This window comes from Heterodontus francisci, chromosome X (genome assembly GCF_036365525.1).
Source record: "Heterodontus francisci isolate sHetFra1 chromosome X, sHetFra1.hap1, whole genome shotgun sequence".
NCBI lineage: Eukaryota > Metazoa > Chordata > Chondrichthyes > Heterodontiformes > Heterodontidae > Heterodontus > Heterodontus francisci.
This window is the reverse complement of record NC_090421.1, coordinates 591,574-606,573: the sequence shown is the minus strand read 5'-3', so window position 1 is coordinate 606,573 and position 15,000 is coordinate 591,574. Positions and strand designations below refer to the sequence as shown.

General features: G+C 58.1%; 1 protein-coding gene across 1 annotated transcript in view; it reads left to right on the top strand.

Moving 5' to 3' along the window:
* LOC137358569 (histone deacetylase 4-like) overlaps window positions 1–15,000 on the top strand; it is a 104,764-nt gene that overhangs the window by 51,890 nt on the left and 37,874 nt on the right. Inside the window, exons 4-6 of the mRNA XM_068024557.1 lie at window positions 11,888–11,917; window positions 12,573–12,799; window positions 14,868–14,979. Of these exons, the coding sequence (XP_067880658.1) occupies window positions 11,888–11,917; window positions 12,573–12,799; window positions 14,868–14,979 (369 nt within the window). The remainder of the gene's footprint in view (window positions 1–11,887; window positions 11,918–12,572; window positions 12,800–14,867; window positions 14,980–15,000) is intronic.

Below are 15,000 nucleotides of genomic sequence, written 5' to 3'. Positions count from 1 at the left end.
AACAGGAGGAGGCTATTCGGCCCCTCTGCGTATCGAAGTGTTTCCTAATTTCACTCCTGAGAGGTCTGGCTCTAATCTTTAGACTCTGCCCCCACCCCCCGCCCCCCGTCCGACACTCTCCAACCAGCAGAAAAAATTTCTCTCTCTATCCGCCCCGTCTGTTCCGCCTCGGAGATTTAAAGTGGGATCGAAATGCCCACTAAACCTCTAAATCCCAGGGCGTCACAACCCCAGTTTGTGTAAATTAATAAAAGCAAAACACTGCGGGTGGCAGAAATGTGAAATAAAAACAGCAAGTGCTGGAAATGCTCAGCTGGTGTGTGGAGGGAGAAGCAGAGTTAACGTTTCGGGTCTGTGACCCTTCCTCAGAACGGGGCAAAGGTTCGAAATGAATCGGGTTTCGAGCAAGTGAAGGGGAGAGAGGGGTGGCGGAGAGATCAAAGGGGAAGGTGTTTGATAGGGCAGAGAGAGATTGAGGAACACATCTGTCTTGTGGTGAAACGCAAAGCTTGACTTTAGCGATTGCGTGGGAAGGTGCCGAGGGGAGGGGGAGGAGTGGACCAGGGCGTCGGGGAGGGAACGTGACCTTCCGACCATCTGTGCGCCCTCGGGGCCTCTTCCCATCCCCTTCACCCACCCCCTGCCTCAAGTCTGGTCGGGATGGGTCTGTGGGGGAGGAGTCGGAAGCGGTCGAGAAACCTGGGGTGGGGGTGGGGGTGGGCGAGGCCGGGTGGTTTGAGGGAGGTGTCCCTCCGTGCGTGAGGCGGGGAGGAGGGTTCCGCGGGGGCTTCCGTGTGAGGTCAGAGGGGCAGACCGCCCCGCCCAGGACCCAGACAGACAGACACCCAGAGGCACACGGAGTGACAGACACACACACACACACACACAGACACTCACAGACAGGCAGACACACAGACCCAGATAGACACACACCTAGACAAACATGGAGAGACACACAGACACAGACAGACACACACACCCAGACGCACACAGAGTGACAGACACACACACAGACACTCACAGACAGGCAGACACACAGACACACACACACACAAACACACAGACCCAGACAGACACACACCTAGACAAACATGGAGGGACATACAGACACAGACAGACACACATTCAGACGCTCACAGAGACACCCAGACAGACAGACGCACACCCAAACACTCACAGAGAGACACACACACACACACACACACACACACACAGACCGAGACAGGCGCACACACACACATACACACACGCAGACACACACAATCTGTCACCCCGACGCCCGCAGACACACACATAGGGACACACACGTACATACAGGGGATGCAGTTGCGGAGTGGGAATGAAACTGGTCTAGGAATCCAGGCCCCAGGTTAATGCCGTCAGGACATGGGTTCGAATCCTCACCACAGGCAGATGGTGAAATTTGAATTCAATTAATAAATCTGGAATTAAAAAGCTTGGTGTAATGACAGAACCATTGTCGATTGTTGTCAAAACCCCGTGCGGTTCACTAATGTCCTTCAGAGAAGGAAATCTGCTGTCCGTACCTGGTCTGGCCGACACGTGACTCCAGTCGACTCGTGACTCCTGACCCACAGCGATGTGGTTAACTCTCACATGCCCTCTGAAATGGCCCAGCGAGAACACTCCGTTGTTAAGGGGCAATTAGGGATGGGCAACAAATGCTGGTCTTGCCAGCGAGTCCCATGAACAAGTGAAAAAAGGTAGACACACACAGGCACTGATAGACATCCGAGCTGTCGGAGGGTCAGTGCCGAGGGAGCGCCGCGCTGTCGGAGGGTCAGTACTGAGGGAGCACCGCAGTGTTGGAGGGTCAGTGCTGAGGGAGTGTCGGAGGGTCAGTGCTGAGGGAGCGCCGCGCTGTCGGAGGGTCAGTGCTGAGGGAGCGTCGCAGTGTCGGAGGGTCAGTGCTGAGGGAGCACCGCAGTGTTGGAGGGTCAGTGCTGAGGGAGCGCCGCGCTGTCGGAGGGTCAGTACTGAGGGAGCACCACAGTGTCGGAGGGTCAGTGCTGAGGGAGCGCCGCGCTGTCGGAGGATCAGTACTGAGGGAGTGCCGCACTGTTGGAGGGTCAGTGCTGAGGGAGCGCCGCACTGTCGGAGGGTCAGTGCTGAGGGAGCGCCGCAGTGTCGGAGGAAGTACTGAGGCTGCTTCAGAGAGTGAGAGGGTGAGTTTGGAGTGAGTCAGAACTCCGGGGAAACTGAGGAACTTCCTTTTATACACATCTGCTGACGTAATTCTTATTTTGGGATGCAGAAATGAGAGAGCTGGAGTCACAGAACGTCCAGCAGCCGGTCAGACTCAGCGCTCCCCCCACTCTGTGCATACCAAAAATCTCCGAGGACACCAGTTCTGACCCCCCACTCCTCCAACCCCGTGCTCGCTGACCCACACTGGCTCCCAGTCCGACTGCACCTCGAGTTTGAAACTCTCATTCTCCTGTTTAAATCCCTCCTCGTGCCCCCTCCCTATCTCTGTAACCTCCTCGAACCCCTACAACCCTCCCTATCTCTGTAACCTCCTCCAGCCCCTACAACCCTCCCTATCTCTGTAACCTCCTCCAGCCCCTACAACCCTCCCTATCTCTGTAACCTCCTCCAGCCCCTACACCCCTCCCTATCTCTGTAACCTCCTCCAGCCCCGACAACCCTCCCTATCTCTGTAACCTCCTCCAGCCCCTACACCCCTCCCTATCTCTGTAACCCCCTCCAGCCCCTACAACCCTCCCTATCTCTGTAACCTCCTCGAACCCCTACAACCCTCCCTATCTCTGTAACCTCCTCCAGCCCCTACACCCCTCCCTATCTCTGTAACCTCCTCCAGCCCCTACAACCCTCCCTATCTCTGTAACCTCCTCCAGCCCCTACAACCCTCCCGATCTCTGTAACCTCCTCCAGTCCCGACACTCCTCCCTATCTCTGTAACCTCCTCCAGCCCCTACACCCCTCCCTATCTCTGTAACCTCCTCCAGCCCCTACAACCCTCCCGATCTCTGTAAACTCCTCCAGCCCCTACACCCCTCCCTATCTCTGTAACCTCCTCCAGTCCCTACACCCCTCCCTATCTCTGTAACCTCCTCCAGCCCCTACAACCCTCCCTATCTCTGTAACCTCCTCCAGCCCCTACAACCCTCCCTATCTCTGTAACCTCCTCCAGCCCCTACACCCCTCCCTATCTCTGTAACCTCCTCGAACCCCTACAACCCTCCCTATCTGTAACCCACTCCAGCCCCTACACCCCTCCCTATCTCTGTAACCTCCTCCAGCCCCTACAACCCTCCCTATCTCTGTAACCACCTCCAGCCCCTACACCCCTCCCTATCTCTGTAACCTCCTCCAGCCCCTCCAGACCCTCCCTATCTCTGTAACCCCCTCCAGCCCCTACACTCCTCCCTATCTCTGTAACTTCCTCCAGCCCCTACAACCCTCCCTATCTCTGTAACCACCTCCAGCCCCTACACTCCTCCCTATCTCTGTAACTTCCTCCAGCCCCTACAACCCTCCCTATCTCTGTAACCACCTCCAGCCCCTACAACCCTCCCTATCTCTGTAACCTCCTCCAGCCCCTGCAACCCTCCCTATCTCTGTAACCTCCTCCAGCCCCTCCAGACCCTCCCTATCTGTAACCTCTTCCAGCCCCTCCAGACCCTCCCTATCTCTGTAATCTCCTCCAACCCCTACAACGCTCCCTATCTCTGTAACCTCCTCCAGCCCCTATAACCCTCCCTATCTCTGTAACCTCCTCCAGACCCTCCCTATCTCTGTAACCTCCTCCAGCCCCTACAACCCTCCCTATCTCTGTAGCCTCCTCCAGCCCCTACGACCCTCCCTATCTCTGTAGCCTCCTCCAGCCCCCAAAACCCTCCCTATCTCTGTAACCTTCTCCAGCCCCTATAACCCTCCCTATCTCTGTAACCTCCTCCAGCCCCTGCAACCCTCCCTATCTCTGTAACCTCCTCCAGCCCCTCCAGACCCTCCCTATCTGTAACCTCTTCCAGCCCCTCCAGACCCTCCCTATCTCTGTAATCTCCTCCAACCCCTACAACGCTCCCTATCTCTGTAACCTCCTCCAGCCCCTATAACCCTCCCTATCTCTGTAACCTCCTCCAGACCCTCCCTATCTCTGTAACCTCCTCCAGCCCCTACAACCCTCCCTATCTCTGTAGCCTCCTCCAGCCCCTACGACCCTCCCTATCTCTGTAGCCTCCTCCAGCCCCCAAAACCCTCCCTATCTCTGTAACCTTCTCCAGCCCCTATAACCCTCCCTATCTCTGTAACCTCCTCCAGCCCCTGCAACCCTCCCTATCTCTGTAACCTCCTCCAGCCCCTCCAGACCCTCCCTATCTGTAACCTCTTCCAGCCCCTCCAGACCCTCCCTATCTCTGTAATCTCCTCCAACCCCTACAACGCTCCCTATCTCTGTAACCTCCTCCAGCCCCTATAACCCTCCCTATCTCTGTAACCTCCTCCAGACCCTCCCTATCTCTGTAACCTCCTCCAGCCCCTGCAACCCTCCCTATCTCTGTAACCTCCTCAAGCCCCTACAACCCTCCCTATCTCTGCAGCCTCCTCCAGCCCCCAAAACCCTCCCTATCTCTGTAACCTCCTCCAGCCCCCAAGACCCTCCCATGAGGGTTTCAGCACGGTTGGGATGGGGCCCCGCAGGGGGTCCAGAGACCGGTGTGGTTCGGGAGGTGGAATTAGCAGGCCGAGCGATGCTGAAGGACGAGGGGGGTCGGACGGTCATCACAAGATCACAGGGAACGCCAAACGGGAACTCAAAGCAGACAGATGATAGTCCCCTGGCCCTGCCCGCATCACGGGGGATTTCCACAATTCCTACAAAAATGCAGCAACTCATTCTTCAATTGATGTTAGAAGGTGGGGGAGGGGAAGGGGGGTGAGCGACACGGGGACTTTTAGGACGGGCCGCTCAACTACCGTAAATATTGGACAATCCTCCCCCTTCCAAATAGCGGCCGGGTGATCTTTTACACTCACCCGAGAGGGCAGACGGGGGCCTCAGTTTAACGTCTCATCCGAAAGACTGTCCCTCCGACAGTGCGGCACTCCCTCAGTACTGACCCTTCGACAGTGCGGCACTCCCTCAGTACTGACCCTCCGACAGTGCGGCACTCCCTCAGTACTGACCCTCCGACAGTGCGGCGCTCCCTCAGTACTGACCCTCCAACAGTGCGGCGCTCCCTCAGCACTGACCCTTCGACAGTGCGGCACTCCCTCAGTACTGACCCTCCGACAGCGCGGCGCTCCCTCAGCACTGACCCTCCGACAGTGCGGCACTCCCTCAGTACTGACCCTCCGACAGTGCGGCACTCCCTCAGTACTGACCCTCCGACAGTGCGGCACTCCCTCAGCACTGACCCTCCGACAGTGCGGCACTCCCTCAGCACTGACCCTCCGACAGTGTGGCGCTCCCTCAGTACTGACCCTCTGACAGTGCGGCACTCCCTCAGTACTGACCCTCCGACAGTGCGGCACTCCCTCAGTACTGACCCTCCGACAGTGTGGCACTCCCTCAGCACTGACCCTCCGACAGTGTGGCACTCCCTCAGCACTGACCCTCCGACAGTGCGGCACTCCCTCAGCACTGACCCTCCGACAGTGCGGCACTCCCTCAGCACTGACCCTCCGACAGTGCGGCACTCCCTCAGCACTGACCCTCCGACAGTGCGGCGCTCCCTCAGTACTGACCCTCCGACAGTGCGGCGCTCCCTCAGCACTGACCCTCCGACAGTGCGGCGCTCCCTCAGTACTGACCCTCCGACAGTGCGGCGCTCCCTCAGCACTGACCCTCCGACAGTGCGGCGCTCCCTCAGTACTGACCCTCCGACAGTGCGGCGCTCCCTCAGTACTGACCCTCTGACAGTGCAGCACTCCCTCAGCACTGACCCTCCGACAGTGCGGCACTCCCTCAGCACTGAACCTCCGACAGTGCGGCACTCCCTCAGCACTGACCCTCCGACAGTGCGGCACTCCCTCAGCACTGACCCTCCGACAGTGCGGCGCTCTCTCAGCACTGACCCTCCGACAGCGCGGCACTCCCTCAGCACTGACCCTCTGATAGTGCGGCGCTCCCTCAGTACTGACCCTCCGACAGTGCGGCGCTCCCTCAGCACTGACCCTTCGACAGTGCGGCACTCCCTCAGTACTGACCCTCCGACAGCGCGGCGCTCCCTCAGCACTGACCCTTCGACAGTGCGGCACTCCCTCAGTACTGACCCTCCGACAGTGCGGCGCTCCCTCAGTACTGACCCTCCGACAGTGCGGCACTCCCTCAGTACTGACCCTCCGACAGTGCGGCGCTCCCTCAGTACTGACCCTCCGACAGTGCGGCACTCCCTCAGCACTGACCCTCCGACAGTGTGGCGCTCCCTCAGTACTGACCCTCTGACAGTGCGGCACTCCCTCAGTACTGACCCTCCGACAGTGCGGCACTCCCTCAGTACTGACCCTCCGACAGTGCGGCACTCCCTCAGCACTGACCCTCCGACAGTGCGGCACTCCCTCAGCACTGACCCTCCGACAGTGCGGCACTCCCTCAGCACTGACCCTCCGACAGTGCGGCGCTCCCTCAGTACTGACCCTCCGACAGTGCGGCACTCCCTCAGTACTGACCCTCCGACAGCGCGGCGCTCCCTCAGCACTGACCCTTCGACAGTGCGGCACTCCCTCAGTACTGACCCTCCGACAGTGCGGCGCTCCCTCAGTACTGACCCTCCGACAGTGCGGCACTCCCTCAGTACTGACCCTCCGACAGTGCGGCGCTCCCTCAGTACTGACCCTCCGACAGTGCGGCACTCCCTCAGCACTGACCCTCCGACAGTGTGGCGCTCCCTCAGTACTGACCCTCTGACAGTGCGGCACTCCCTCAGTACTGACCCTCCGACAGTGCGGCACTCCCTCAGTACTGACCCTCCGACAGTGCGGCACTCCCTCAGCACTGACCCTCCGACAGTGCGGCACTCCCTCAGCACTGACCCTCCGACAGTGCGGCACTCCCTCAGCACTGACCCTCCGACAGTGCGGCGCTCCCTCAGTACTGACCCTCCGACAGTGCGGCGCTCCCTCAGCACTGACCCTCCGACAGTGCGGCACTCTCTCAGTACTGACCCTCCGACAGTGCGGCACTCCCTCAGTACTGACCCTCCGACAGTGCGGCACTCCCTCAGCACTGACCCTCCGACAGTGCGGCGCTCCCTCAGTACTGACCCTCTGATAGTGCGGCGCTCCCTCAGTACTGACCCTCCGACAGTGCGGCGCTCCCTCAGGACTGACCCTCTGACAGTGCGGCGCTCCCTCAGTACTGACCCTCTGATAGTGCGGCGCTCCCTCAGTACTGACCCTCCGACAGTGCGGCGCTCCCTCAGCACTGACCCTTCGACAGTGCGGCACTCCCTCAGCACTGACCCTCCGACAGTGCGGCACTCCCTCAGCACTGACCCTCCGACAGTGCGGCACTCCCTCAGCACTGACCCTCCGACAGTGCGGCGCTCCCTCAGTACTGACCCTCCGACAGTGCGGTGCTCCCTCAGCACTGACCCTCCGACAGTGCGGCACTCCCTCAGCACTGACCCTCCGACAGTGCGGCGCTCCCTCAGCACTGACCCTTCGACAGTGCGGCACTCCCTCAGTACTGACCCTCCGACAGTGCGGCACTCCCTCAGCACTGACCCTCCGACAGTGCGGCACTCCGTCAGCACTGACCCTCCGATAGTGCGGCGCTCCCTCAGTACTGACCCTCCGACAGTGCGACGCTCCCTCGGTACTGGCACTGGGAGTGTTGGCCTGGATTAAGGGCCTCGAGTCTCTGGAGTGGGGGGACGGGGCTCAACCCTCAGGGGCGAGACAGGAGGAGGCGGAGAAAGGCAATCGAAACATTTGCATTTCCCCACCTGAGGGCTTCCCCCCCACCCCCCCTCAAAGCGCCTCAGGCAATTTGCGCACAGCAAGATCCCGCAAACAGCGATGAGATAAACGTTGCGATGTTGGTTGAGGGATAAATATTGGCCTCAGGACACCGGGGAGAACTCCCCCCGCGCCCCCCCCACCACCCCCCCTCCCGCCAGCTCTTCTTCCAAATAGCGTCCGTGGGATCTTTCTCATCCGCATCATCGTCTCATCCAAAAGAGGACGAGGGTGTTGGGGCTCGAGGTGGGGGGTGGGGGGGGGTTGGTGGGATTTGGGATTGGGGTTGTGCAGGCCAGCGTTCCCCGGCTCTGCTCGGTGGGGCGGGGGGGAGAGGCCCGGCTCCTCGAATCCTCGGCGGGAGCCCTCCGCCCCGTTTCCCCGCCTCTCCGCCGCGGGGCTGACGGCGCAGTCCCGCTCGGGAGGCTGTGGGAGCCGCGGCGCAGCTCAACCCGGTCGGGCCGAGACTCACTCCTCCTCCTCCCCCCGAGGCCCTCTGCGTAGACAAAGGGGGTGAGGGGGGGGGGGGTGCGGGGGGGTTCTCTTAGAGTTACGTAAGGCTGTGTGTGTGTGTGCCCGTGTGAGTGTGTATGTGTGTGAGTTTGTATGTGAGTGTGTGAGTGAGTCTCTGTGTGATTTTGGAGCCCCGTTGCTCAGGAATTAAATAACATGTTGGTTTAATTGGACTCAGGTTTTCACTTCCCTTGTGCTTGTGAGTATATTTAGAGCACGAGGGGACCACAGGTCTCGATTTCACAAGCGACATCTAAACTAATCTCATTGACACGGCAACCTGCCTCAAACCACACTAACAGGATAAGCCGGTTTCTCAAACTGCTGTCATGACGACCTTAAGTAGCTAAAGGAACCTAACACTTCCTGTCCCAGTTCTTACCCCAGTGCTCTCATCACCCACATCTGACAGAGTGCTCACAGTCACTTCTCTGAATTTACACAGTACGCTGAATCAGTCCCCAGGGGCAGGTACAGCACGGGGGGGGGGTTAGATACAGAGTAAAGCTCCCTCTACACTGTCCCCATCAAACACTCCCAGGACAGGTACAGTACGGGGGGTTAGACACAGAGTAAAGCTCCCTCTACACTGTCCCCCATCAAACACTCCCAGGACAGGTACAGTACGGGGGGTTTAGATACAGAGTAAAGCTCCCTCTACACTGTCCCTCCAGGCACTCACCACCCTCTGTGTAAAGAACTTGCCTCGTACATCCCCTCTAAACTTTGCCCCTCGCACCTTAAACCTATGTCCCCTAGTAACTGACTCTTCCACCCTGGGGAAAAAGCTTCTGACTATCCACTCTGTCCATGCCGCTCATAACTTTGTAAACCTCTATCATGTCGCCCCTCCACCTCCGTCGTTCCAGTGAAAACAATCCGAGTTTTTCCAACCTCTCCTCATAGCTAATGCCCTCCAGACCAGGCAACATCCTGGTAAACCTCCTCTGTACCCTCTCCAAAGCCTCCACGTCCTTCTGGTAGTGTGGCGACCAGAATTGCACGCAATATTCTAAGTGTGGCCTAACTAAGGTTCTGTACAGCTGCAGCATGACTTGCCAATTTTTATACTCTATGTCCCGACCGATGAAGGGAAGCATGCCGTATGCCTTCTTGACTACCTTATCCACCTGCGTTGCCACTTTCAGTGACCTGTGGACCTGTACGCCCAGATCTCTCTGCCTGTCAATACTCCTAAGGGTTCTGCCATTTACTGTATACTTCCCACCTGCATTAGACCTTCCAAAATGCATTACCTCACATTTATCCGGATTAAACTCCATCTGCCATTTCTCCGCCCAAGTCTCCAACCGATCGATATCCTGCTGTATCCTCTGACAATCCTCATCACTGTCCGCAACTCCACCAACCTTTGTGTCGTCCGCAAACTTACTAATCAATTAGTACCCCCTCCCCCCTCTTGCTCTTCCCCCCCCCCCACCCCCCACATCCCTGCAAATTCTCCCCCTTCCAGTATTTATCCAATTCCCCCCCTTTTGAAAGTTACTATTGAATCTGCTTCCACCGTCCTTTCAGGCAGCGCGTTCCAGATCACAACAACTCCCCGCGTTAAAATAAACATTCTCCTCCTCTTCCCCCCGGTTCCTTTACCGATTATCTTAAATCTGTGTCCCCTCTGGTTACCGACCCTCCCGACACCAGAAACAGTTTCTCTCTCTCTCTCTCTACTCTATCAAAACCCCCCTCCTGATTCCGAAAGCCTCGATTAAATCTCCCCCCTTAACCTTGCCGACTCTCAGCGGTCGATGGGCCGAATGGCCGTGGGACAGCTCTCTGTTCTCAGGATCTCAGCCACTGGTGCCCTCATTACTTCATGCCCAGATGGGATGGTTGCGTTCAGTGGGATAACCTGACATGGATTGATTTTTGTGGGGTAAGGGGTATTGAGGGTCACGGACGCAAGGCGCGGAGATGGGGTTAAGACGCAGAACGTCCACGATCTGATTGAACGGGGGGGGGGCGGGGATCAGACTCGAGGAGGGGGCTGAATGGCCGCCTCCTGTCCCTGTGTTCCTGTGCCGTCTGTACCTCACTGTGGCGGGGAGTGGGGGGACGCGAGGGACGTGACCCGCGGGCATCTCCCTCGTTTTTCCCCCATGTTCTCTCAAAGCCTTTCCTGAGGACTGTTTCTTCCTGAACAAATCTCCCCAAATCTTATCAGGGTATCGTGAACACTGTTACACAAGGATGGAGTGACAGAGAGGGAGAGTGACAGAGAGGGAGAGTGACAGAGAGGGAGACTGAGTGACGGAGAGAGACAAAGTCCGAAAGAAAGAAATAGAGAGACTGAAGGAGAGACAGAGAGAGAGAAACTAAGTGAAGGAGAGACAGAGAGAGACCGAGAAAGAGACTGATTGAAGGAGAGAGAGACAGAGAGAGAGATTGAGTGAAGGAGAGAGAGACGGAGAGAGAGACGGAGTGAAGGAGAGAGACAGACAGTGAGAGGGTGACAGAGACAGGGAGAGGGAGACTGAGTGAGGGAGAGGACAGACAGAGAGAGGGAGAGACAGAGAGAGGGAGAGACAGAGAGACAGAGACTGAGTGAAGGAGAGAGAGACAGAGACAGTGAGAGAGAGACAGAGAGAGGGAGAGACAGAGAGGGAGACTGAGTGAAGGAGAGACAGAGAGAGAGAAAGAGATTGACTGAAGGAGCGAGTGACAGAGACAGAGAGAGGGAGATTGAGTGAAGGAGAGACAGAGAGAAAGAGATTGAGTGAAGGAGAGAGTGACAGAGAGAGAGAGAGGGAGACAGAGTGAAGGAGAGACAGAGAGAGAGAAAGAGATTGACTGAAGGAGAGAGTGACAGAGAGACAGAGAGAGGGAGATTGAGTGAAGGAGAGACAGAGAGAGACAGAGAGAGAAAGAGATTGACTGAAGGAGAGAGTGACAGAGAGAGAGAGAGGGAGACAGAGTGAAGGAGAGACAGAGAGATCTAAATTGCCCAGTGCACAGTGTGTCTGACTGTCATCTGCACAGAGGGCAGGGTGGGGGTTGATGACAGGGGGATGGGTTGCAGGCGGGGAGGGGCGGTCACTGAGGGTGGAGTTGGGGGATTGGGCTGGGTGAGCCGGTGAGGTGGGGTCTCCGGCAGCTTGGGAGTTCGACTTCTCTTGTTTTCCCACCCCTTCCTCTGGGACAATTATCAACACAGTGATAACAGACTCCCCGACGACAGCCAAAATCAGGCACAAGCTCCCTGGTCAATCCGCATTGGCCCTGTCGACACACTCCGCCCGCCATCATCCTCCCTCCCCATCCCCCGCCCTCCTCGACAATGCACACCGATTGCCTCACTTCCAGTTAAGATTTTATTTAGCTCGTCTTGTGAAATCCTTCTGAGCCAGTAAATGTTGTTTTCGTTCTCCCTCCATTTCTCACTCTCTCCCGCTGTGCAATCTGAAAATAACAGCCCGGCCGAGCGGTTGTAAGCTCTCGTTGGGTCAGTGCCGAGGGAGCGCCGCGCTGTCGGAGGGTCGGGACTGAGGGAGCGCCGCGCTGTCATAATGTCGGGACTGAGGGAGCGCCGCGCTGTCGGAGGGTCAGTACTGAGGGAGCACCGCGCTGTCGGAGGGTCAGTACTGAGGGAGCACCGCGCTGTCGGAGGGTCAGTACTGAGGGAGCGCCGCACTGTTGGAGGGTCGGGACTGAGGGAGGACTGGGAGAAGCGGGGATTGTTCTTCCTCGGAGCAGAGAAGGTTAAGGGGGAGATTTAATGGAGGCATTCAGAATCAGGAGGGGGTTTTGGATAGAGTAGAGAGAGAGAGAGGGAGAAACTGTTTCCAGTGGCGGGGAGGGTCGGTAACCAGAGGGGACACAGATTTAAGATCATCGGGAAAAGAACCAGAGTGGGGCTGGGGGGGGGGGGGGGGAGAGGAGGAGAATGTTTATTTTTTAACGCGGGGAGTTGTTGTGATCTGGAACGCGCTGCCTGAAAGGGAGGTGGAAGCAGATTCAATAGTAACTTTCAAAAGGGGGGGGGGGGAATTGGATAAATACTGGAAGTGGGAGGGGGTGCGGAAACGCAGAGCCAATGGGTGGGATGACCCCTTTCTGACGATTCTGCGATCTCTCCGTCCCCTCCCCCTCGTCTACAGCTGATGCGAGGACTCCCACAGCCGACCAGCCCACCCAGAGCGCGGCCATGGACCTGCGGATCGGTCAGAGGTACTCCAAGACAGCCTCGCAGGCTGTCTCACCGGAGCAGGCTCACCGGCTAATCGGCCTGAAGCACAGTCACCATCAGCACCAACAGCTTCTCCTCAACCGGCTGCAAAACTGCCAGGAGCAGTTCAACACTGCACAGCTGGACAGACGCATCAAGGTAGGCAGCCCGCAGTCTGACTACTGTCCTGCGCTCGCCATGCCCCCCCCCCCCCCACCGTCCTCAGGTCCATGTCGCTCACCTTCCTGTGTCTCATCAGGTCCCTCTCACACCGACCCACCCCCCCGCCCCGCCGCCCCCGTCTCCTCACACTAACGTATCTGCGGAGGTCCCTCTAACCCCCTCTCTCTCTCTCTCACACTCCTGTATCTGGGGAGGCCCCTCTATCCCCCTCTCTCTCCCTCACTCCTGTATCTGGGGAGGCCCCTCTAACCCCCTCTCTCTCTCTCTCTCTCTCTCTCTCACACTCCTGTATCTGGGGAGGCCCCTCTAACCCCTCTCTCGCACACCTGTACCTGGTCAGATCCCTCTACCCCCCTCTCTCTCTCTCACACTCCTGTATCTGGTGGGGGCGGGGGGATCTCTCTATCCCCTCTCTCTCTCTTCCCCCCCCCCCTCTCTCACACGTCCCGATCTGGGGAGGTCCTTCTATCCCCCTCTCTCTCCCTCACACTCCTGTATCTGGAGAGGCCCCTCTATCCCCCTCTCTCCCTCACACTCCCCTATCTGGGGAGGCCCCTCTAACCCCCTCTCTCTCTCACACTCCTGTCTCTGGTGGGGGCGGGGGGATCTCTCTATCCCCTCTCTCTCTCTTCCCCCCCCCCTCTCTCTCACACGTCCCGATCTGGGGAGGTCCTTCTATCCCCCTCTCTCCCTCACACTCCTGTATATGGGGAGGTCCCTCTGTCCCCCTCTTGCTCTCACACACTCCCCTATCTGAGGAGGCTCCTCTAACCCCCTCTCGCTCTCTCTCACACTCCTGTATCTGGGGAGGCCCCTCTATCCCCCTCTCTCCCTCACACTCCCCTATCTGGGGAGGCCCCTCTATCCCCCTCTCTCTCCCTCACTCCTGTATCTGGGGAGGCCCCTCTAACCCCCTCTCTCTCTCTCTCTCTCTCTCACACTCCTGTATCTGGGGAGGCTCCTCTATCCCCCCTCTCTCCCTCACACTCCCCTATCTGGGGAGGCTCCTCTATCCCCCTCTCTCTCCCTCACACTCCTGTATCTGGAGAGGCCCCTCTATCCCCCTCTCTCTCCCTCACTCCTGTATCTGGGGAGGCCCCTCTACCCCCTCTCTCTCACACACTCCCCTATCTGGCGAGGCTCCTCTATCCCCCTCTCTCTCACACACTCCCCTATCTGGGGAGGCTCCTCTATCCCCCACTTTCTGTCACACTCCCCTATCTGGGGAGGCCCCTCTATCCCCCTCTCTCTCACACACTCCCCTATCTGAGGAGGTCCCTCTATCCCCCTCTCTCACACCGTCCTCTATCTACAGAGGTCCCTCTAACCCCTCTCTCTCTCTCTCTCACACTCCTGTGTCTGGAGAGGTCTCTCTATCCCCCCTCTCTCACACACTCATCTATCTGCGGAGGTTTCCTCCAACCCCTCTCTCACACTCCTGCATCTGGGGAGGCCCCTCTACCCCCTCTCTCTCACACACTCCCCTATCTGGGGAGGCCCCTCTATCCCCCTCTCGCTCTCTCACACACTCCCCTATCTGGGAGGCTCCTCTATCCCCCTCTCTCTCACACACTCCCCTACCCTATCTGGGGAGGCCCCTCTATCCCCCTCTCTCTCACACACTCCCCTATCTGAGGAGGTCCCTCTATCCCCCTCTCTCACACCGTCCTCTATCTACAGAGGTCCCTCTAACCCCTCTCTCTCTCTCTCTCACACTCCTGTGTCTGGAGAGGTCTCTCTATCCCCCTCTCTCACACACTCATCTATCTGCGGAGGTTCCTCCAACCCCTCTCTCACACTCCTGCATCTGGGTAGATCCCTCTAACCCCTCTCTCACACCCCATATCACGCATACACACACACACATTCACACATACAAGCACACTTGCACACTCGCACACACACTCGCACACACACTCACTCACACTCTCTCTCTCTCTCACACACACAATTGGACAACTCTCAGGCTCCATCCCAAGCCTGTGTTACTGGTGTCGATGCTTTTCCCGAGAGACTGACCCTGTTCCTGTTTTGGTTTTTACAGCGGAGTCTCGAGCAGAGCTGGGAGCAGGAGCGGAAGATAGACCACAACGAGAAACTGAGAATGCTGTGGCAGAAAGACAAACACAAACAAAGTAAAGGGGGAGAATCGGCAGGTCCGGGGGAAAAAATCATCA